General features: G+C 38.4%; 1 protein-coding gene across 3 annotated transcripts in view; it reads left to right on the top strand.

Annotated features, from left to right (window-relative positions):
• The first annotated feature begins 648 nt into the window (after window positions 1-648).
• Window positions 649-24,669, top strand: part of LOC128691047 (beta-1,4-glucuronyltransferase 1) — a 28,109-nt gene continuing 4,088 nt past the window's right edge. Inside the window, exons 1-7 of one of the 3 annotated variants that reach the window (XM_070089098.1) lie at window positions 649-807; window positions 1,705-1,815; window positions 3,846-3,995; window positions 7,657-7,824; window positions 8,980-9,219; window positions 20,495-21,022; window positions 22,650-22,789. In XM_070089098.1, coding sequence (XP_069945199.1) covers window positions 3,918-3,995; window positions 7,657-7,824; window positions 8,980-9,219; window positions 20,495-21,022; window positions 22,650-22,789 — 1,154 coding nt within the window. In that variant the 5' untranslated portion in view covers window positions 649-807; window positions 1,705-1,815; window positions 3,846-3,917. Of the gene's footprint in view, window positions 808-1,704; window positions 1,816-3,825; window positions 3,996-7,656; window positions 7,825-8,979; window positions 9,220-20,494; window positions 21,023-22,649; window positions 22,824-24,669 lie in introns of all 3 variants that reach the window. The other 2 variants (XM_070089096.1, XM_070089097.1) reach the window with 2 other exon arrangements.

The raw sequence follows: 24,669 nt of genomic DNA, 5'->3' as shown, positions 1-24,669 counted from the left end.
AACCATCCTGGTTAAAAATCCTATTTGAAATCCGGATTTTACGCAAAAACAAAAGTAATATAAACAAACAATCAAGTGATAGATCATTAAGATAAGATTTTTTCGGATTTTTAACCCTGGAGTGTAAGTCACCCAGGATAACCCAAGAAAGTCAGTGCGTCATCGAGGACCATTGTCTAAATTTGTATTTTATAGCAACAGTTATAAGAACATAAGAACGTAGCAGCACTGCAGCAGGCCTACTGACAAACCCACTAACAAAAATATTTACCCAACCCATTTTCAATGCAGCCCAAAGAATAAGCTTCAGTAACCCTATAAATCATGTGTAAGTCCCATTCAGATCCAGCCTCTCTCATATTGACCTTTTTATTATATATAACAAGAATAATATGAGTGTTTTAGTAGTCTTAAATGACGCGAAAAACTCTCCAATTTTTTCAAGTACAAATATCTACCGGATGTTACAAAGTCCATAGCAGCATCATATACGGTGTTGCATACAAGTAATTTTAATTACACTATGCAAAGAAATATACCGAATAAAGGTGTTTCGATTACGCTAAATCTGTTTGTTTAGTTTAGATTTTGTTGTGTGTTTTTTGCCTGGTGTTTTTAATTATATTTTACATTTGACAAGTGTGAAGATTCCCTCCATGTGTGAGGTTAACTTGGACCTCAGAGGGAGGACAACAACAGTCCTGGTGTTAGTGTCAGCTTGCTGCAGTAGCTCGTTATTTGTAATTACTACCTCTCACACTCGTCACTTTTACTCTTCAGACATCTTAACTTCTGCAGAATACGGAGGTATGATGCGTATAACACCTCCAGCTGGTCTGTAGTGATAAATACTCTGACTGTCATTTGTGCCATTTGAGTCTTACTGGGTGAATTTATTTTTTATTTTAGTTACGTTTCAGTGTAATTTTAAGAGTTTGATGAAGGTTGGTTGGTAAGAGATGCAGAGACGTGATTGTTTGAGCCATAAATAACACGTTGACTTTACTGGGGTATCCAAAGTTCAGTTTACCCTTTAAGGAGGGCGGGTTCTTGATTCAAGGAAATTGAGCGACCTTCTTCCGCCATAGGTAGATTCTGTGATTTGTTTGCAATCGTGTTATCATGATTTCGTGAGATATATTGCTTAATTCTAGTCCTGGCATATAAGGGCGTGTTTTTTCTGTCTAAAACTTATTTGTTGATTTTTGTAAATCAAAGTTAAGCAGGAAATTCTTGATTAGATAGCAATGATTACTGTTAAGTGATCCTTCAGTGGAGTTCCTTGAAGCTGGTGAAGGGCTCTTCATCCAAGGAGTTTGAGCTCCCCTCCTCTTCCCTGATTACCTCTCATTCCCCAGACATTGTATGACTCCTATGGGTTTAGAGCCTCCTCATACAGTGATCATAATCTGTAATGTGACATTTGACCTATCATATTGAATAGATTATTGATACAGTTTTTGTAAGGAATTTTTTCAGCTTTGAATTATTTAATTACATATTTTGATAATTTTTGCAATATTACAGCTAATTGGCCACTATAATAGCAAATTGATAATGATAGAAATTTTATTGATTTCAGCAACCTGTGCTCAAGACAATAATAATAATCAAAGGATCTTACTTTTTTTTAAATTTTGCAAAACATTTACTTTATCAACTACGTTTTTTCCCTTCAAATAATCCACACTCATATCTCATCAGATCCAAGAGCTGCAACAACAGCCATGTTAACCTGAAATGCTGTCTGAGCTGCAACACTTTTGAGAGGAGGCTGAAACATTTTAAGAGAATTGTCTCGAGACCTGCACAAGGGTAAGGTTGGGTACAGCTGTGTTCTATGATAAACCTTATCTCTTTGTCTCCTTTTTTTTGAGGAGGGGAGGGAACCTGTATGATAAAATTTCAAGAGGAGTGTTTCATGTGACAACCAGAGAGAAATTCATGGCTTGTAAATTCTGAAAATACTGCTTTGCTTGTTCTTATCTGTTAGGTAAAAGGACGCAAGTGCAACTGATGTGACATTTTATTGTGGCAACTTTTCACTCTCCAGGAGCTTTATCAAGCCATTGTTGTTATCTCTTTATTTGCCACTTAGAGCAACACTTTTTGGAAATTAAAAATACAGTGAACTCACGACTTAATGAACATCAGAAATATGACACTAAATCGGCTTGGTCAGTTGAGTTTGAAACAGTTTTCTCCATATAATGTTTAGAGAGCAAGTTTTAATTTAAAATTGTGATAATTTATTTTTCTACGTAATACAGTGGACCCTTGGTTTTCATGATTAATTCGTTCCAGAGAGTCTGCCGAAAACCAAAATTCACGAAAACCAAAATCATTTTCCCCATAAGAAATAATGTAAATCCAGTTAATCCGTTCCAGATACCCAAGAGTATTAACAAAAAAAATTGTGAAAATCAAGGGTCCACTGTATAACATTAATTCTGTTTATATGGATATTGTAGCTAAAATTTGAAATTTGTCAGAAAATGCCACTAACAGTTCATTGGTTACAGAATTGTCTGTTATTGTAAAGATCACAGCAAAAGAATCTCATCTCTATCCACACTAATTGCAATTACCAGCCATCTGCTTTCCCTGTTAGTCTCTTAAATCAAGGATTTACTTCTAAATCTGCACCTTACTGGTATTCAGACCATGAAAATAAATAGGGATTCATTTTATAAATAGATAGAGGCAAGCAAGTACATTGAGCCAAATGTTTCTGAAGTAAAAGCTATAATATAGTAAATGCTATTATTGAAGGCGTTTGCCTCTGATATATCTACACATTTTGACTTTGTGTGTAGAGTGAATGCATGTAGGTTAAATCAAAGGTTTGTAGTAAAAATTAAAATAATAGCTAGTGAATTGCTCAATACATGTATATATATTTTTCATGCCAGATCAAGGTATGGCACTCTAGAAACAGCAAATACAGTGGGAACCATTGAAGAAAAGACTTGTTGTGGAAGCTTTTAATGAAACAAAGTTTTCCTTTGTAGAGCTTTATAAGCAGGGCTGTGGAGTTGGCACATAAAACCTTCAATTCCGACTCCTTTAATTTCATTTTACCAACTCCATCTCCAGTAACCCAAAAAACTGCTTCTGATTCTGACTCCACAGCCCTGGTTAATACCGCATTACGTTTTAGGAGACTAAACGCATTCTTGAAATCTAAATTTACCACTACATTGTCCTCAGGCAGGTTGTTGTCAACAGGGCTGTGGAGTCGGCACACAAGACCTTCGACCCCGACTCCTTTATTTATGGCACTTCTGACGCCGACTCCACAGCCTTGTTAATAAGTTATGATTTGATAAAGCTTTATTCAGTGTGTTATTGTCCCAAACAAGGCTTGTTCTGCAGTGTGTCTTTTCCTCACAATTGTCAATGGTATGCCATTTATATCGTACATGAGCTTTCGTGAACTCACAATAATCTATATTCTCTATACGAGGCTTAAAAGGTACGTTAATAATAGAGTTGTAGTATACGATACTCTGCATATATCTAATTTGGGAAACTTTTTTCATTCTTTATATGCCTTGGAGGAAAAGGACTCATAACAAGCCCAACAAGCAGCTCCATTTAAGTATGCTCTCTCAGGTCATCCAATTTTTAAATATGTCTTTGTGTGTTCTTGCATTTATTCTCTCGCTGTCTTCTCACAAGCTATTGCTGCAGATTCATGTACTAGCCTGACATCCCTATTTTCATAAATGGCCTTACCTCTTAATTTTTTTATAATGGTTAATAACTTATTATAGTACAAGTATGTTTTATTATAAACAAAATATTTTAAAAAATTGTTTTTAGTTTGTTGTGTTACCCAACAGATCATGACTGATGTAGATGATCCGGATTCATGACCTCGCCATGAGCCGAAGTCAGATGTATCGTGTGTGGGGATGTTTCCGAGGTGTCTTTCGAGTATTGTGTCATGGCGCTCTGTGGCCATTTTAGCAGTCGTTGCAAGTTTGCTGCAGGTGTGATTTTATTAATCACATTTGGTGTACAGTACTATAAATAATTTGACATGGTGTACAACTGTTGTCTGTTAATCTGACTGTCATCATTACCAAGTGATGTTTCCAGTTGTAGCCATTAGGTCTATTTTTTTATTTTTTAAGTACAGTTGATCCTCGGGTAACGACATTAATCCGTTCCAGAGAGCTTGTCTTTAACTGATTTTTCATTATCCGAATTAATTTTCCCCAAAAGAAATAATGGAAATCCAATTAATCCGTTCCAGGCACCCAAAAGTATTAAACAAAACAATTTTTTTACGTGAAATATACATTTCCCTACACAGAAAGCAATGAGACATGCACAATAAACAGTGCTGAAATGATACTTACCTTTATTGAGGACTTATTGATGAGTGAAGAGATGGGAGGAGGGCAGAGGATGGAGGCGTTTACAATTGTTTGGAAGGGGAGCCCCCTTCCATAAAGACTTTAGGTAACAAGTCCTTTTCTGGGGTTACCTCCCTTCTTTATTTTTTAATGCCACTAGACCCAGCTTGAGAGTCACTGAACTCCTGTTGCACCAAAAGTATGTCCAGAGAGCTGTTTCTGGCATCTCTTTAAGATTTCCCTAAAATGGGACACAATATTGTCATTGTACATGTTGCCAATACAGCCTGCAACAGCTATGTCAGGGTAATGTTCATCCATAAATGCTTGCACCTTTGTCCACATTGTACAAGTGTCCTTAATTTTTGATGAAAGCAACTTCCTCCATCTCTCTTCCTCCACCTCTGAAGGAAATTCCTGAGCTGTGGTCTGTTGCTGTTGCACCTCAAGCTCTTGCAGCTCTGTAGTGGTTAGCTCTTCATTGTCATCCTCCACCAATTCTTCCACATCCTCGCCACTAACCTCCAACCCCATGAACTTCCCCAGTGTCACAATAGATTCCACAACTGGCATAGGCTCCTCAGGGTCAGCCCCAAACGTTTCAAAATCCCTCTCTTGTGCACATTCTGGCCACAATTTTCTCCAAGCAGAGTTCAAAGTCCTGCAAGTCACTCCCTCGCAAGCCTTGCCTATAAGGTTTATGCAACCGAGGATACTGAAGTGATCTTTCCAGAACTCTCATAGGGTCAATTCAGTGTCTGAGGTCACTTCGAAGCACTTTTGAAACACTGCTTTGGTGTACAGTTTTTTGAAATTTGAAATGACCTGCTGCTCCATGGGCTGAAGGAGAGGAGTGGTATTAGGGGGCAAGAATTTAACTTTTATGAAGCTAAACTCCCCCACAATTCGCTCCTCCAAGTCTGGAGGATGAGCAGGAGCATTTCTCATTAACAGGAGGCACTGGAGTTGCAGTTTATTTTCCAGGTGGTATTTTTTCACACTGGGGCCAAACACGTCATAGAACCAATCCAGGAAAATGCCCCTAGTGACCCATGCCTTACTGTGTGCTCTCCACATCACACACAGTTTAGTCTTGACAACACTGATTTTCTTGAACACACTGGGAGTTTCAGAGTGATACACAACTAAAGGCTTCACTTTCCAATCTCCACTAGCATTACTACAAAGCATGAGAGTTAGCATGTCTTTCATAGGTTTGTGTCCTGGGAGTGCCTTTTCCTCCTGAGTAATGTAGGTCCTGTTTGGCATTTTCTTCCAAAACAGGCCTATTTTGTCACATTGAACACTTTTTGGGGTTTTAATTGTTCAGCCTCTATGTACCCCTTAAAGTTCTGCACATATTTTTCAGCTTCTTTTTTTGTCAGAACTGGCAGCCTCACCATGCCATATCACACTGTGTATGCCACTATGATTCTTAAATCTCTCAGACCAACCTTTGCTGGCCTTAAATTCACTAACATCAACACTAGCTCCAGGCATATTCTTAATTAGATCATCATGCAGTTGCCTTGCCTTTTCACATATTGTTGACTGAGAAACACTATATCCTGATAATTGTTTCTCATTGATCCACACCAACAACAGTCTCTCCACATCTTCGAGTATTTGCGATCTCTGTTTTGTAAGCATACTTGCACCTTTCGCAACAACAGCTTCCTTGATTGCCTTTTTGTTGGCCAAGATAGTAGCGATGGTTGAATGGGGTTTGTTATATAACCTGCCAACTCGGAGACACGCACTCCACTTTCATATTTTGCGATGATCTCTTTCTTCAATTCAATAGTATTTCTCACCCTCTTTACCACAAGGCTGGCACTAGATGCTTTCTTTGGACCCATGGTGGCTTTTTTAGCAGTTACAAGCACTAAAAACAATGGAATAATACAAAATATATCGCATGTACGTGTGGAATTGTCCTCCCTGGCTTGTAAACAATGGCACACTAGCTGTACATGGAGTGGCCGGGCCCACTCAGGTCTTGCGGACACGTTCGGGATGAATGTCCTTAACCGAGTTTTTTTTTGGTAACCGAGCCAATATTTTGACGCAAAAACGTGTAGCTATCCGATTTTTTTGTTATCCGATGACATCGTTACCCGAGGGTCCACTGTATTGTACTGTATATTTAACTGCATTTACCCATTGGCCACTAATACTGGTGATCTTGGAGTGGTGGAACTAAGTTTATCCAGTTGTATTTTAGAGATGAATGTTGTTCATGTTTCAGTGGTGGGTAAATTGTTCCACTGGTTTATTATTAGTTCTGCTATATGCAAAAGTAAGGTACATTACCCTATGCCATATATCAGAGGAGGCTTACGTTTAGTACAGTATTGCCATCTGGCTGCACCCACACCTTCACAGTCACTTACATATTATGTACCTGAGACATAAAAACATTTATACTATTACCCTATTGTTTGCCCACTTATCTGCAATGTCTTCCTCATATATTACAAATTTCCTTTGTACAGCCTCTCCTCACTTAGCGACGTACTCATTTACCAATGCCTTGGACTTACGACGGGCTCTTTGACCAGTATCTATACCTAAATAATGTATATTAGAGCTGATTTCCTCTATTCTGTTTATTTCAATATGCAGTACACTACTGTATAAACATTTAAAATTATACCAGAAATGTTATGACTGGTGCAAAGGTGACATTAAAACAGTATCAAAGATGGTTGACACAAACCCATTACCATTATAGTATGCTCCTCACTTGGCGACGAATTCGTTTAACGACATGGTCTTGGGAACAGAACTCCGTCATTAAGTGAGGAAAGGCCGTAGTATTTTGCAGTTACCCCTGATAGTTCTTGCAACAAAACAGTATCATCAACATACTGTGTCTTTTCTGACTTAGATTTCCTCCAATCATCTGGATCAAAACTTCATTTTTGTATGAAAATTTAGTAGTACCCTGTATTAATCATGTTTCCAGTTCCAACACTTTAAACCCTTTCATCAAGACATGTTTAGTAGGCTATGTGACTGGAATATTGGTCACAAATTTTATTGCTATTGCTCCTAAAGTGCTGTAATGTGTCATTCCTCTATTACTGAATTTCAGTTGTTTCATCTCTTACCTTGAGATTTGAGGTTTAAATAGTGGTCCCTTTTAATCTGCCAATTTGCTTTTAATATTATACTAATCCGAAGGTTGCATGTAAAGGAAGACAGTGAATTAGTGTTCTTGTACTGTTGAGTATCAGATTGTCTCCATCCTGTATAACAACACAAAAGTTAAGTCCCAGATCTTTTGCAGGTTACCAATGTAGTTCTCACATGGCAGCTCAGGCAGAGGCAACAGGCTGCAGCAGAAACAGCAGCAGCAGCAGCAGCAGGCGAGGTAAACTCAGGCTCAGCCCTGAAGGTTGGACTGAGGGGTCAGCACTCGTTATTCCGCAGGCGAGACTATCATCTTGGCCAGAAGGTACAACAGCTGTTTCATTGATGACTATTAACAACTCTACATAACATTTTGTATTGAAATTTAAGGGTAAATCTAACAAATATAAATAAGGAATTTGAGTGTTAAATTTCTTTAATTGGCTAAGTACTGTAATTTGTGTAAGTTTTTCATTTAAATGTTTTCTTTTATTAGCACATTTAGATGTATAGTAACTGAATATTAAATAGGTACACTTCTTTCACTAAGTATTATGGCTGCAGTCCTTGCAAAAGTTGTGCAAATTGATGCCCAATTAACAAAGCTTTAGGCTAGACTTGGTGGTCCCCACTTCAGCCTATAAAAGTACATTGCAATAAAATCAAATGAGTGAAAATTTAATTTGTGATTGTGGAGAGGACCAGGCATATTTTTTGCTGTGAATTCATCTAGTGATTTTTTTTTTTTTTTTTAGTATGTGGCCACTTTTTTATTTCAAATAATTGAATGTTATATATCTTATGGTGAAGAAATTTGAGGAATGGATGGAACAGCTATGCTCCATTCATCCATTAAACCTCACTGTTGGATGAAGCCTGTCTCATCTACTCTGGATGATTTGATGATGGAACTTTAACTGGCATTGGTAAACACTAGCCAAGATATTTCCTAATTCATTGACTTCTAGCTCATTGGAGCAAATAGGTTGTTTTTCATTAGCAGGTGAACTCCTTATTACATTTCTTAGCACATCAGGAATGTTTTTCTTACAATAAACAGATAACCATATACAGAATGGTAATCTTCAAATATTGCATACATACTCTCTTGTTTGTTTGGCCTTAACACTTCCTGAAGGCAGCCTATACATACATTTTAAAGAGAATAAGAAGTATCCAAGATTTGCCATATCTTGGGAAATTTTTTTTAACTGAGAATGGAAGAAAGGATGCTGGGAAAATGGGAAAATGATAGCTTTCTTGAGATTTGTTTTTTTAATTACCACCTGCTATATGTAATCCTAATTAATATTTCTACTTTTACCTCCACTTCTCAGCTTCTCCACTACTCCCCTTATCACTGTATCTCTCATAGTGCAGAAATCATGTCCTGGCTCTCAATTTTTCAATTAATTTTTAAGCTCTTTATCTATGCCTGATATCATTACTGTATATTGAGAATTATCATTTGACTATGTAGTTTTCAGATGACCACCAGGCAATGTTATCTCATATTGCTCATTGGAGTGTCTTAGATGGCTCTGGGGAGTTCAGAGTGGCAGTGGGTGTCCTACGAGGATCTGGAGCTGAAGCCGGCCAAGACGAGAGACTGGACGGAAGAGACGAGCAGAGCGTACCTATCAGTCAGGGTTTGACACTAGTCACTCAGTGCTCTCTTGCAAGGCTTCATCATCTACCTCCACTGGCTAAACATTGGCAGGTGTGTTAATGTTTTATGTATGTACTGAAATGTAAGATATCAGTTAATGGTCCAAGTTGGACCAAAATGTCGTCATTAGTCTCTTTCTCCTATGTGCAAATTATTTGTGTATTGCACCAGTCTGTTATTCACAATTACTGTTCTAGTTTGGATACATCCATTAAATTGATAGGAAATGTAAAATTATTTGAATGATTATTTGCATTGAAAAGAATTACAGTGGAACCTCGGTTTTCGTCATTAAGATAAGATAAGAGAGATAAGATAAGATTTCGTTTGGATTTTTAACCCCGGAGGGTTAGCCACCCAGGATAACCCAAGAAAGTCAGTGCGTCATCGAGGACTGTCTAACTTATTTCCATTGGGGTCCTTAATCTTGTCCCCCAGGATGCGGCCCACACCAGTCGACTAACATCCGGGTACCTATTTGCTGCTAGGTGAACAGGACAACAGGTGTAAGGAAACGTGTCGAAATGTTTCCACCCGCCGGGAATCGAACCCGGGCCCCTCCGTGTGTGAAGCGGGAGCTTTAGCCACCAGGCCACCAGAAAGTCTGACGAAAACCGAATTCGGCGAAAACTGAAGCAATATTTCCCATAAGAAATATTGTAAATCTAATTAATCTGTTCCAGACACCCAAAAGTATTAACAAAAATTACATTTTGTAGAGAATATAGTTTTACATACAGAAAACAATGAGAAATAATTATAAAAGACTAATGAAATGGATAAGTGAACATTTAATATCACTTTTACCTTTATTGAAGACTCTTGTTGACATATGGAAGACATGAGGAGAGGAGAGGGAGGAGGAGAGGTTATTGGTTAGAAGGGGAATCCCCCTCCATAAAGACTTCAAGTATCAAGTCCCTATCCGGGGTTACTTCCCTTCTTTGTCTTTTACTGGAACCCCTGTCACACAAAAAACCTGTCCAGAGAGGTCTGTTTCTGTTGCAGACACGGCTTGCAACAGCTTTGTTAAGGTGATATTTCTCCACAAACTTTGCAACTCACTCCACACATGTCCTTAATCACTGAAGAAGGCACATTCTCCCCTCTCTCTTCCTCCTCCTCTGAAGCAGCTTCCTCAGCTGCAGTCTGTTGCTGTTCCAGTTGATGGTGCTGCAGCTCTTCAGTGGTTAGCTCTTCCCTGTGGTCGTCCACCAACTCTTCCACTTCCTGGCCACTCACATCCAACCCCAGGGACTTCCCCAAAGCCACAATAGATTCCACAACAGGCGTAGGGTTGTCAGTGTCAGCCTCAAACCCTTCAAAATCCTTCTCTTGGACACATTTTGGCCACAATTTTCTCCAAGCAGAGTTTATTGTCTTGAAAGTCATTTCCTGCCAAGCCTTATAAGGCCTATGTAATTGAGGATATTGAAGTGATTCCTCTAGAACTCTCTTAGGGTCATTTCTGTGTCCAAGGTCACTTCAAAGCACCTTTGAAACATTGCTGTGATGTAAAGTTTTTTGAAGTTTGAAATGACCTGCTGGTCCATGGGCTGGACAAGAGGAGTAGTATTAAGGGGCAAGAACTTCACTGTGATGAAACTGAACTCCTCCAATAATTGGTCTTCCAAGTCTGGAGGATGAGCAGGAGCATTGTCCATTACTAGGAGGCACTTGAGTGGTAATTTATTTTCCAGGAGATATTTCTTCATTCCCAAGCCACACACTTCATTGACCAACTCAATGAAAATTAGCCTCATGACCCATGCCTTATTGTTAGCCTTCCTCATCACACACAATTTACTCTTGATGACATTGTTTTTCTTGAACACTCGGGGATTTTCAGAGTGATACACCAGTAAAGGCTTCACTTTGAAATCCCCACTAGCATTACCACAGAACAAAAGAGTTAGCCTATCCTTCATAGGCTTGTGTCCTGGCAGTGCCTTTTCCTCCTGCATGATGTAGGTCCTCTTTGGCATTTTCTTCCAAAAGAGGCCTGTTTCGTCACAATTGAAGACTTGTTGGCGGAGGAATCCTTCAGCCTCTACGTACTCCTTGAATTCATCAATGAATTCTTTGGCTGCACGTTTGTCCAAACTTGCAGCCTCACTCTACCTTAACACTGTGTATGCCAGATTGCTTCTTGACTTTGTCGAACCAGCCTCTGCTGGCCTTAAATTCACTAACAGCAGCACTCACTCCATACATTTTCTTTAAGAGATCCTCATGCAACTGCCTTGCCTTTTCGCAAATTTTTGCCTCCACAACACTATCTCCTGCTAACTGTTTTTCATTGATCCACTCCAACAACAACTTCTCAACATCTTTGATTGTTTACGATCTCTGTTTCATTAGCACATTTACCCCTTTCACAACATTAGATTCCTTGATTTCTTTTTTCTTCGCCAGGATGGCACTGATCGTTGATGAGAACTTCCCGTTCATCCTAGCAAGATCGACCACATGTACGCCACTTTCCTACTTTACTACTAGTAGTTCTTTCTTGAATTCTATGGTGTTTCTTGTCTTCTTTATCAAAGGGCTGGCACTTGGAACTTTCTTTGGCCCTGTGGTGGCTTATTTAGAAGTTGCACTCAATAAACAAGCACAAAAAGCAATGGATTATTACAAAATGTTTCAGATGAATGCGCAGGGTAATGCTCACTTGACGAGAAACAAAGCCAGACTGACTCAGAACACGTGGGATGCTTTGTGTGGGCGTGGGCAGGCAGATATGTTCGGTACGGCAGAACGACAAAAACCGAGGTGATGAATGAAAACTGTTACAAAATTTTGACAAAAAAAAGTTGTCAAAAACTGAATTCAACGAAAACTAGGACAACCGGAAACCCAGGTTCCGCTGTATATATTCTTCTTTCTTTCAACACACCGGACATATCCCACCGAGGCGGGGTGGCCCAAAAGGAAAAACGAAAGTTTCTCCTTTTAAATTTAGTAATATATACAGGAGAAGGGGTTACTAGCACCTTGCTCCTGGCATTTTAGTCGCCTCTTACGACACGCATGGCTTACAGAGGAAGAATTCTGTTCCACTTCCCCATGGAGATAAGAGGAAATAAACAAGAACAAGAATTAGAAAGAAAATAGAAGAAAACCCAGAGGGGTGTGTATATATATGCTTGTACGTGTATGTGTAGTGTGACCTAAGTGTAAGTAGAAGTAGCAAGACTTACCTGTAATCTTGCATATTTATGAGACAGAAGACACCAGCAATCCTATCATCATGTAAAACAATTACAGGCTTTTGTTTTACACTCACTTGGCAGGATGGTAGCACCTCCCCGGGCAGTTGCTGTCTACCAACCTACTACCTAGGATATATATATATATGTAGTAGGTTGGTAGACAGCAACCACCCAGGGAGGTACTACCGTCCTGCCAAGTGAGTGTAAAACGAAGCCTGTGATTGTTTTACATGATGGTAGGATTGCTGATGTCTTTTGTCTGTCTCATAAATATGCAAGATTACAGGCATGTCTTGCTACTTATACTTACACTTAGGTCACACTACACATACATGTACACATTTATTTATACACACTCATCTGAGTTTTCTTTGATTTTATCTTAATAGTTCTTGGTCTTATTAATTTTCCTTTCATATCCATGGGGAAGTGGAATAAGAATCTTTCCTCCGTAAGCCATGCGTGTTGTAAAAGTCAACTAAAATGCCGGGAACAATGGGCTAGTAACCCCTTTTCCTGTAAAGATTACTAAAAAGTGAAAGTAGTTGATTAGATTATGTATTGGTGGATAAAAGGTTGATGGGTAGGCTCCAGGATGTACATGTTTATAGAGGGGCAACTGATATATCGGATCATTATTTAGTTGTAGCTACAGTTAGAGTAAGAGGTAGATGGGAAAAGAGGAAGGTGGCAACAACAAGTAAGAGGGAGGTGAAAGTGTATAAACTAAGGGAGGAGGAACTTCGGGTGAGATATAAGCGACTATTGGCAGAAAGGTGGACTAGTGCAAAGATGAGTAGTGGGGGGGTTGAAGAGGGTTGGAATAGTTTTAAAAATGCAGTATTAGAATGTGGGGCAGAAGTTTGTGGTTATAGGAGGGTGGGGGCAGGAGGAAAGAGGAGTGATTGGTGGAATGATGAAGTAAAGGGTGTGATAAAAGAGAAAAAGGTAGCTTATGAGAGGTTTTTACAAAGCAGAAGTGTTATAAGAAGAGCAGAGTATATGGAGAGTAAAAGAAAGGTAAAGAGAGTGGTGAGAGAGTGCAAAAGGAGAGCAGATGATAGAGTGGGAGAGGCACTGTCAAGAAATTTTAATGAAAATAAGAAAAAATTTTGGAGTGAGTTAAACAAGTTAAGAAAGCCTAGGGAAAATATGGATTTGTCAGTTAAAAACAGAGTAGGGGAGTTAGTAGATGGGGAGATGGAGGTATTGGGTAGATGGCGAGAATATTTTGAGGAACTTTTAAATGTTAAGGAAGAAACAGAGGCAGTAATTTCATGCACTGGTCAGGGAGGTATACCATCTTTTAGGAGTGAAGAAGAGCAGAATGTAAGTGTGGGGGAGGTACGTGAGGCATTACGTAAAATGAAAGGGGGTAAAGCAGCTGGAACTGATGGGATCATGACAGAAATGTTAAAAGCAGGGGGGGATATAGTGTTGGAGTGGTTGGTACTTTTGTTTAATAAATGTATGAAAGAGGGGAAGGTACCTAGGGATTGGCAGAGAGCATGTATAGTCCCTTTATATAAAGGGAAAGGGGACAAAAGAGACTGTAAAAATTATAGAGGAATAAGCTTACTGAGTATACCAGGAAAAGTGTACGGTAGGGTTATAATTGAAAGAATTAGAGGTAAGACAGAATGTAGGATTGCGGATGAGCAAGGAGGTTTTAGAGTGGGTAGGGGATGTGTAGATCAGGTGTTTACATTGAAGCATATATGTGAACAGTATTTAGATAAAGATAGGGAAGTTTTTATTGCATTTATGGATTTAGAAAAGGCATATGATAGAGTGGATAGAGGAGCAATGTGGCAGATGTTGCAAGTATATGGAATAGGTGGTAAGTTATTAAATGCTGTAAAGAGTTTTTATGAGGATAGTGAGGCTCAGGTTAGGGTGTGTAGAAGAGAGGGAGACTACTTCCCGGTAAAAGTAGGTCTTAGACAGGGATGTGTAATGTCACCATGTTTGTTTAATATATTTATAGATGGGGTTGTAAAGGAAGTAAATGCTAGGGTGTTTGGGAGAGGGTTGGGATTAAATTATGGGGAATCAAATTCAAAATGGGAATTGACACAGTTACTTTTTACTGACGATACTGTGCTTATGGGAGATTCTAAAGAAAAATTGCAAAGGTTAGTGGATGAGTTTGGGAATGTGTGTAAAGGTAGAAAGTTGAAAGTGAACATAGAAAAGAGTAAGGTGATGAGGGTGTCAAATGATTTAGATAAAGAAAAATTGGATATCAAATTGGGGAGGAGGAGTATGGAAGAAGTGAATGTTTTCAGATACTTGGGAGTTGACGTGTCGGCGGATGGATTTATGAAGGATGAGGTTAATCATAGAATTGATGAGGGAAAAAAGGTGAGTGGTGCGTTGAGGTATATGTGGAGTCAAAAAACGTTATCTATGGAGGCAAAGAAGGGAATGTATGAAAGTATAGTAGTACCAACACTCTTATATGGGTGTGAAGCTTGGGTGGTAAATGCAGCAGCGAGGAGACGGTTGGAGGCAGTGCAGATGTCCTGTTTAAGGGCAATGTGTGGTGTAAATATTATGCAGAAAATTCGGAGTGTGGAAATTAGGAGAAGGTGTGGAGTTAATAAAAGTATTAGTCAGAGGGCAGAAGAGGGATTGTTGAGGTGGTTTGGTCATTTAGAGAGAATGGATCAAAGTAGAATGACATGGAAAGCATATAAATCTATAGGGGAAGGAAAGCGGGGTAGGGGTCGTCCTCGAAAGGGTTGGAGAGAGGGGGTAAAGGAGGTTTTGTGGGTAAGGGGCTTGGACTTCCAGCAAGCGTGCGTGAGCGTGTTAGATAGGAGTGAATGGAGACGAATGGTACTTGGGACCTGACGATCTGTTGGAGTGTGAGCAGGGTAATATTTAGTGAAGGGATTCAGGGAAACCGGTTATTTTCATATAGTCGGACTTGAGTCCTGGAAATGGGAAGTACAATGCCTGCACTTTAAAGGAGGGGTTTGGGATATTGGCAGTTTGGAGGGATATGTTGTGTATCTTTATATGTGTATGCTTCTAGACTGTTGTATTCTGAGCACCTCTGCAAAAACAGTGATAATGTGCGAGTGTGGTGAAAGTGTTGAATGATGATGAAAGTATTTTCTTTTTGGGGATTTTCTTTCTTTTTTGGGTCACCCTGCCTCGGTGGGAGACGGCCGACTTGTTGAAAAAAAAAAAAAAAAAAAAATATGTATATATATATATATATATATATATATATATATATATATATATATATATATATATATATATATATATATATATATATATATATATATATACTACATTTTAGTATATATATATATATATATATATATATATATATATATATATATATATATATATATATATATATATATATATAGATATTATATATATATATTATATATATATTATATATATATTATTATTATTATTATTATCACACTGGCCGATTCCCACCAAGGCAGGGTGGCCCGAAAAAGAAAAACTTTCACCATCATTCACTCCATCACTGTCTTGCCAGAAGGGTGCTTTACACTACAGTTTTTAAACTGCAACATTAACACCCCTCCTTCAGAGTGCAGGCACTGTACTTCCCATCTCCAGGACTCAAGTCCGGCCTGCCGGTTTCCCTGAATCCCTTCATAAATGTTACTTTGCTCACACTCCAACAGCACGTCAAGTATTAAAAACCATTTGTCTCCATTCACTCCTATCAAACACGCTCATGCATGCCTGCTGGAAGTCCAAGCCCCTCGCACACAAAACCTCCTTTACCCCCTCCCTCCAACCTTTCCTAGGCCGACCCCTACCCCGCCTTCCTTCCACTACAGACTGATACACTCTTGAAGTCATTCTGTTTCGCTCCATTCACTCTACATGTCCGAACCACCTCAACAACCCTTCCTCAGCCCTCTGGACAACAGTTTTGGTAATCCCGCACCTCCTCCTAACTTCCAAACTACGAATTCTCTGCATTATATTCACACCACACATTGCCCTCAGACATAACATCTCCACTGCCTCCAGCCTTCTCCTCGCTGCAACATTCATCACCCACGCTTCACACCCATATAAGAGCGTTGGTAAAACTATACTCTCATACATTCCCCTCTTTGCCTCCAAGGACAAAGTTCTTTGTCTCCACAGACTCCTAAGTGCACCACTCACTCTTTTTCCCTCATCAATTCTATGATTCACCTCATCTTTCATAGACCCATCCGCTGACACGTCCACTCCCAAATATCTGAATACGTTCACCTCCTCCATACTCTCTCCCTCCAATCTTATATTCAATCTTTCATCACCTAATCTTTTTGTTATCCTCATAACCTTACTCTTTCCTGTATTCACCTTTAATTTTCTTCTTTTGCACACCCTACCAAATTCATCCACCAATCTCTGCAACTTCTCTTCAGAATCTCCCAAGAGCACAGTGTCATCAGCAAAGAGCAGCTGTGACAACTCCCACTTTGTGTGTGATTCTTTATCTTTTAACTCCACGCCTCTTGCCAAGACCCTCGCATTTACTTCTCTTACAACCCCATCTATAAATATATTAAACAACCACGGTGACATCACACATCCTTGTCTAAGGCCTACTTTTACTGGGAAAAAATTTCCCTCTTTCCTACATACTCTAACTTGAGCCTCACTATCCTCGTAAAAACTCTTCACTGCTTTCAGTAACCTACCTCCTACACCATACACTTGCAACATCTGCCACATTGCCCCCCTATCCACCCTGTCATACGCCTTTTCCAAATCCATAAATGCCACAAAGACCTCTTTAGCCTTATCTAAATACTGTTCACTTATGTGTTTCACTGTAAACACCTGGTCCACACACCCCCTACCTTTCCTAAAGCCTCCTTGTTCATCTGCTATCCTATTCTCCGTCTTACTCTTAATTCTTTCAATTATAACTCTACCATACACTTTACCAGGTACACTCAACAGACTTATCCCCCTATAATTTTTGCACTCTCTTTTATCCCCTTTGCCTTTATACAAAGGAACTATGCATGCTCTCTGCCAATCCCTAGGTACCTTACCCTCTTCCATACATTTATTAAATAATTGCACCAACCACTCCAAAACTATATCCCCACCTGCTTTTAACATTTCTATCTTTATCCTATCAATCCCGGCTGCCTTACCCCCTTTCATTTTACCTACTGCCTCACGAACTTCCCCCACACTCACAACTGGCTCTTCCTCACTCCTACAAGATGTTATTCCTCCTTGCCCTATACACGAAATCACAGCTTCCCTATCTTCATCAACATTTAACAATTCCTCAAAATATTCCCTCCATCTTCCCAATACCTCTAACTCTCCATTTAATAACTCTCCTCTCCTATTTTTAACTGACAAATCCATTTGTTCTCTAGGCTTTCTTAACTTGTTAATCTCACTCCAAAACTTTTTCTTATTTTCAACAAAATTTGTTGATAACATCTCACCCACTCTCTCATTTGCTCTCTTTTTACATTGCTTCACCACTCTCTTAACCTCTCTCTTTTTCTCCATATACTCTTCCCTCCTTGCATCACTTCTACTTTGTAAAAACTTCTCATATGCTAACTTTTTCTCCCTTACTACTCTCTTTACATCATCATTCCACCAATCGCTCCTCTTCCCTCCTGCACCCACTTTCCTGTAACCACAAACTTCTGCTGAACACTCTAACACTACATTTTTAATCCTACCCCATACCTCTTCGACCCCATTGCCTATGCTCTCATTTGCCCATCTATCCTCCAATAGCTGTTTAAATCTTACCCTAACTGCCTCCTCTTTTAATTTATAAACCTTCACCTCTCTCTTCCCTGATGCTTCTATTCTCCTTGTATCCCATCTACCTTTTACTCTCAGTGTAGCTACAACTAGAAAGTGATCTGATATATCTGTGGCCCCTCTATAAACATGTACATCCTGAAGTCTACTCAACAGTCTTTTATCTTCCAATACATAATCCAACAAACTACTGTCATTTCGCCCTACATCATATCTTGTATACTTATTTATCCTCTTTTTCTTAAAATATGTATTACCTATAACTAAACCCCTTTCTATACAAAGTTCAATCAAAGGGCTCCCATTATCATTTACACCTACCACACCTACCACACCCTCTCTAAAAGTTTCTCCTACTTTAGCATTCAGGTCCCCCTACCACAATTACTCTCTCACTTGGTTCAAAGGCTCCTATACATTCACTTAACATCTCCCAAAATCTCTCTCTCTCCTCTGCATTCCTCTCTTCTCCAGGTGCATACACGCTTATTATGACCCACTTCTCGCACCCAACCTTTACTTTAATCCACATAATTCTTGAATTTACACATTCATTTTCTCTTTTCTCCTTCCATAACTGATCATTCAACATTACTGCTACCCCTTCCTTTGCTCTAACTCTCTCAGATACTCCAGATTTAATCCCATTTATTTCCCCCCACCGAAACTCCCCTACCCCCTTCAGCTTTGTTTCGCTTAGGGCCAGGACATCCAACTTCTTTTCATTCATAACATCAGCAATCATCTGTTTCTTGTCATCTGCACTACATCCATGCACATTTAAGCATCCCAGTTTTATAAAGTTTGTTTCTTCTCTTTTTTAGTAAATGTCTACTTTTATTTATATACATATATATATATATATATATATATATATATATATATATATATATATATATATATATATATATATATATATATATATATATATATATATATATATTTTATATATATATATATATATATATAATTTTATATATATATATATATATATATATATAATTTTATATATATATATATATATATAATTTTATATATATATATAATTTTATATATATATATATAATTTTATATATATATATATATAATTTTATATATACATTTTTTTTTTTTTTTTTTTTTCAACAAGTCGGCCGTCTCCCACCGAGGCAGGGTGACCCAAAAAAAGAAAGAAAATCCCCAAAAAGAAAATACTTTCATCATCATTCAACACTTTCACCACACTCGCACATTATCACTGTTTTTGCAGAGGTGCTCAGAATACAACAGTCTAGAAGCATACACATATAAAGATACACAACATATCCCTCCAAACTGCCAATATCCCAAACCCCTCCTTTAAAGTGCAGGCATTGTACTTCCCATTTCCAGGACTCAAGTCCGACTATATGAAAATAACCGGTTTCCCTGAATCCCTTCACTAAATATTACCCTGCTCACACTCCAACAGATCGTCAGGTCCCAAGTACCATTCGTCTCCATTCACTCCTATCTAACACGCTCACGCACGCTTGCTGGAAGTCCAAGCCCCTTGCCCACAAAACCTCCTTTACCCCCTCTCTCCAACCCTTTCGAGGACGACCCCTACCCCGCCTTCCTTCCCCTATAGATTTATATGCTTTCCATGTCATTCTACTTTGATCCATTCTCTCTAAATGACCAAACCACCTCAACAACCCCTCTTCTGCCCTCTGACTAATACTTTTATTAACTCCACACCTTCTAATTTCCACACTCCGAATTTTCTGCATAATATTTACACCACACATTGCCCTTAAACAGGACATCTCCACTGCCTCCAACCGTCTCCTCGCTGCTGCATTTACCACCCAAGCTTCACACCCATATAAGAGTGTTGGTACTACTATACTTTCATACATATATATATATATATATATATATATATATATATATATATATATATATATATATATATATATATATATATATATATATATATATACATACATCTATATATAGATATATATACATGTATATATATATATACATGTATATATATATATATATATATACATGTATATATATATATATATATATATACATGTATATATATATATATATACATGTATATATATATATAGATAAATGTATATATATATATATATACATGTATATATATATATACATGTATATATATATATATATATATATATGTATATATATATATATATATATATATATATATATATATATATATATATATATATATATATATATATATATATATATATATATATCACTACAGCACTTAATATTTTGTTTTGGCTTTTACATTTAATTCTCTTTCCCAGGGCCCAGTCTCCATTGCAGTATTTGCATTGAGTGGAGAGGTACAAGCTGTAGTTCAAACCTTCCATTTGTTGCGTAAATGTTACCCTGAAATTAAGGAGAACGTTACTTTTAGTCTCGTCTTTCCTCTGAATTCTCCCACCTCTCCGCACCTCACTCCCACAGCAGATACTACTCCTTGTGAGAAAATATTTCTGGAAATCCACCAAGCCAATTATGACTTCAAGGGAGTGCAGTACCCAAACAACTTGCTGAGAAATATTGCTCGTAAAGCTACTAACACACCTTTGATGATGGTAGTAGACATTGATATGACCCCAAGTCTAGGTCTGCATGATTCATTTATTTCATATGCAGTTGGAAAAGGTTTATTTGGAGACAATTCTGGTGAGGATAAGACTGTGTGGGTAGTGCCAGCCTACGAGATCAAAGATGATGTGAAGATCCCCAAAACTAAGCAGGAACTGTTGAAAATGAAAGAAAATGGCTTAGCAAGACCATTTTATCAAGAGCTGTGCTTGAAGTGCCAGGTATGTGATGTATATATTTTTATTTTTTCTTCCAATACATCCGCTGTCTCCCACTGAGACAAGGTGACCCAAAAAAAAAAACACTTTCACCATTATTCGCACACAGTCTCTGTCTATTCTATATTGTGATAAAATGAGGGGTTACTAAAATATTATCCAAAGAGCTGAAGAGGGGTTATTGAGGTGGTTCAGGTATTTAGAGAGGATAGAACAAAATAGAATAACTTGGAGGTGTATAACTCTGTAGTGGAAGGAAAAGTTGGAGGTAGGGGGTAAAGGAGGTTTTGTGTGTGAGGGGGGGCATAGACTTCCTGCCAGCATGCATGAGTGAGTGGAGGCAAATGGTTTTTATGACTTGACATGCTGTTGGAGTGTGAGCAGGGTAAAATTTATGAATGTATTAAGGATAACCAGTTAGCCAGACTTGATTCCTGGAGGTGGGAAATACAGTGCCTGTGCTCTGAAGGAGGGGTTGAGATATGTTTCAGTTTTTGAACTGTAGTGTAGGCACACATCTGGCTAGACAGTTATGGAATGAGTGACGATGAAAGTGTTTCTTTTTTGGGTCACCCTGCCTTGGTGTGAAACAGCTGATGTGTTAAAAAAAATTCTGATTTACAGTAAACTCTCAGTATAGACACTAGTCATGTTTCTGAAAACAGTGTTTAATACTGGTAGAAGATCTTCGGACCTCCAGAAATGCCAGATATTTTTTAAATTTCTTATTTTGTCGAAATAATCAGTTTTAGACACTTTACATTATAGATGATGTTACTTTTCAGTCTAAAAAGCAATATGTCATTTATCCAGATCCTAAATAAAAACTCAGTTACTAAATAAACTTGTCAAAACATGGGTTACACTGCCATTTGATGCAGTATATCATATGTTCTTTCCAGAGAAAATGGGCATGGTTTTCCATCCAGAGGAAACAGAAAAGGTTTATACACCTCCAGTGACCATTATAAATTTATTACCAGTCTTATCAGTATAAAAGGCACGTGACATTTCCCGCCACATGTACTCCACTTTTAACCTTATCTGAAATGTCAACTTTTTCAAAACACCAAGATTTTTTACACTAATACTTCTTGGCACTTTCAACATTATTCAAATTCTTCTTGGGTATCATGGTTACTATCCGCACTGAGTATGTATGGCATATGTATACAGAGAGAGAGATTATTATTATTATTATTATAATCAAAAAAGAAGCCAGAAGACAGAGAGAGAGAGAGAGCTGACAGTGTGGAGAGTTTGTTTACAACAAGCTTAAGATTAGGCCTTCGCAAAATATCGGTGGTATCACCCATAGGCTAACAGCAAGATGGATTGGGGAGGGTGGGAAGGAAACATCCCACGGTGTGCCATATTTTCTCCTAAGCTAATGTCGTTCTAACTGAAAATCACAGCATGATCACCAAAACAATGTTGCAATTCTTCAGAAAGCATTAATAGGTAGTATTTTAACTGAAGTCCTACTGTATCCAGAAATTATGCACACTGATCTGTATGAGGTCATACAGACCTTACTAGAATGAAATTTTGTATATAATTTGTTTTATTTTACAGTACATGTACAGCATATGATAAAAGATTTTGATTAACCTTTTTAATTATTCACCAGCGATACACGGACTATGCAGCATGGGAAAAGAATAAAGGTGGAAAAGTGGGTCATGTAGAACCCTTGTATGAAGTGCTGTGGCAGGACCCCTGGGAACCATTCTACATCACCAGGACCAACATACCACCCTATGATGAAAGGTTCAGGCAGTATGGCTTTAATAGAATTAGTCAGGCAGGTACCTTTCTCTTGTGTAAACTTCCTGGAATTAGCTCAGTCATCTGTTTGACTTTTAAATCTAATACATCTAAAATATCTTTTTTTAGTGAACACAATCAGAAACTTTCTATTTAAGAACATAAGAACATAAGAACGAAGGAACACTGCAGAAGGCCTACTGGCCCATGCGAGGCAGGTCCAAGTCTCCTACCGGCTTAAGCCAATGCACCCAACCTAGTCAGGTCAGGTCACATTGACTTAAGGGAGGAACACGGCAACCGACCTGGTAGCACAAGCTATCAGGTCTAACTCACACCCACCCACATCCACTCATGTATTTATCCAACCTATTTTTAAAGCTACACAACGTTCTGGCCTCTATAACGGTACTTGGGAGTTTGTTCCACTCATCCACAACTCTATTACCAAACCAGTACTTTCCTATATCCTTCCTGAATCTGAATTTTTCCAACTTAAAACCATTGCTGCGAGTCCTGTTTAGGCTAGATATTTTCAGCACACTATTTACATCCCCTTTATTTATTCCTGTCTTCCATTTATACACCTCAATCATATCCCCCCTAATTCTACGTCTTTCTAGAGAGTGCAGATTCAGGGCCCTTAGTCTATCCTCATAGGGAAGGTTTCTGATACATGGGATCAACTTTGTCATCCTCCTTTGTACATTTTCCAGAGAATTTATATCCATTCTGTAATAAGGTGACCAAAACTGTGCAGCATAATCTAAATGAGGCCTAACCAAGGATGTATAGAGTTGAAGAACAACCTGAGGACTCCTATTATTTATGCTTCTTGATATGAAGCCAAGGATTCTATTAGCTTTATTGCGAACACTTATGCACTGTTGTCTTGGTTTCAGATTACTGCTAACCAGAACTCCTAAATCTTTTTCGCAATCCGTAATATTAAGATCTACATTATTTAGTTTATATGTGGCATGGTTATTGTCCTGTCCAACATTTAGAACTTTGCATTTGTCTATATTAAACTGCATCTGCCACTTCTCCGACCACTGCATCAGTCTATTCAAATCTTCCTGGAGTGCTCGAATGTCCTCGTCAGAATGAATTTGACGGCCTATTTTGGTGTCATCGGCAAACTTGCCGATGTCGCTCTTTATGCCCTCATCTATGTCGTTTATGTAGATTGTGAACAGCAGGGGGCCCAACACTGACCCCTGTGGAACACCGCTCGTGACACTTCCCCACTCTGATTTCTCCCCATTTATGCAAACTCTCTGCTGCCTATTTGTCAACCATGCCTCTATCCAGGAAAAAATTTCTCCTCCTATTCCATGTGCTTTAATTTTCCTCAATAGTCTCTGATGTGGGACCCTGTCAAAAGCCTTACTGAAGTCCATATACACAATATCATATTCATTACCATGATCTACCTCCTCAAATACCTTAGTGAAAAAAGTTAATAAATTCGTTAGGCAGGAACGCCCCTTTGTAAAACCATGCTGAGATTCGTTGATTAATTTATGCTTTTCAAGGTGGCTACGAACTGCCTCGGCAATTATTGATTCCATAAATTTTCCCACTATGGAGGTTAGGCTTATTGGTCTATAGTTCGAAGCTAAGGACCTGTCACCTGTTTTGAAAATAGGTATCACATTTGCCATTTTCCACTTATCTGGCACCATGCCAGTTTGTAGTGATATGTTGAAAAGATTAGCCAAAGGTGTGCTAAGCTCCTCTTTACATTCCTTTAGAACCCTTGCATACAGTTCATCAGGGCCTGGGGATTTGTTAGGTTTTAATTTATCTATTTGCCTAAGGACCATGTCACTTGTGACCCTAATAGTGCACAGTTTATTATCGTCCTGTTCTACATAATT

Source organism: Cherax quadricarinatus, chromosome 27 (genome assembly GCF_038502225.1).
Source record: "Cherax quadricarinatus isolate ZL_2023a chromosome 27, ASM3850222v1, whole genome shotgun sequence".
NCBI classification, from domain to species: Eukaryota; Metazoa; Arthropoda; class Malacostraca; order Decapoda; family Parastacidae; genus Cherax; species Cherax quadricarinatus.
This window is presented reverse-complemented; position numbering and strand designations above follow the sequence as displayed.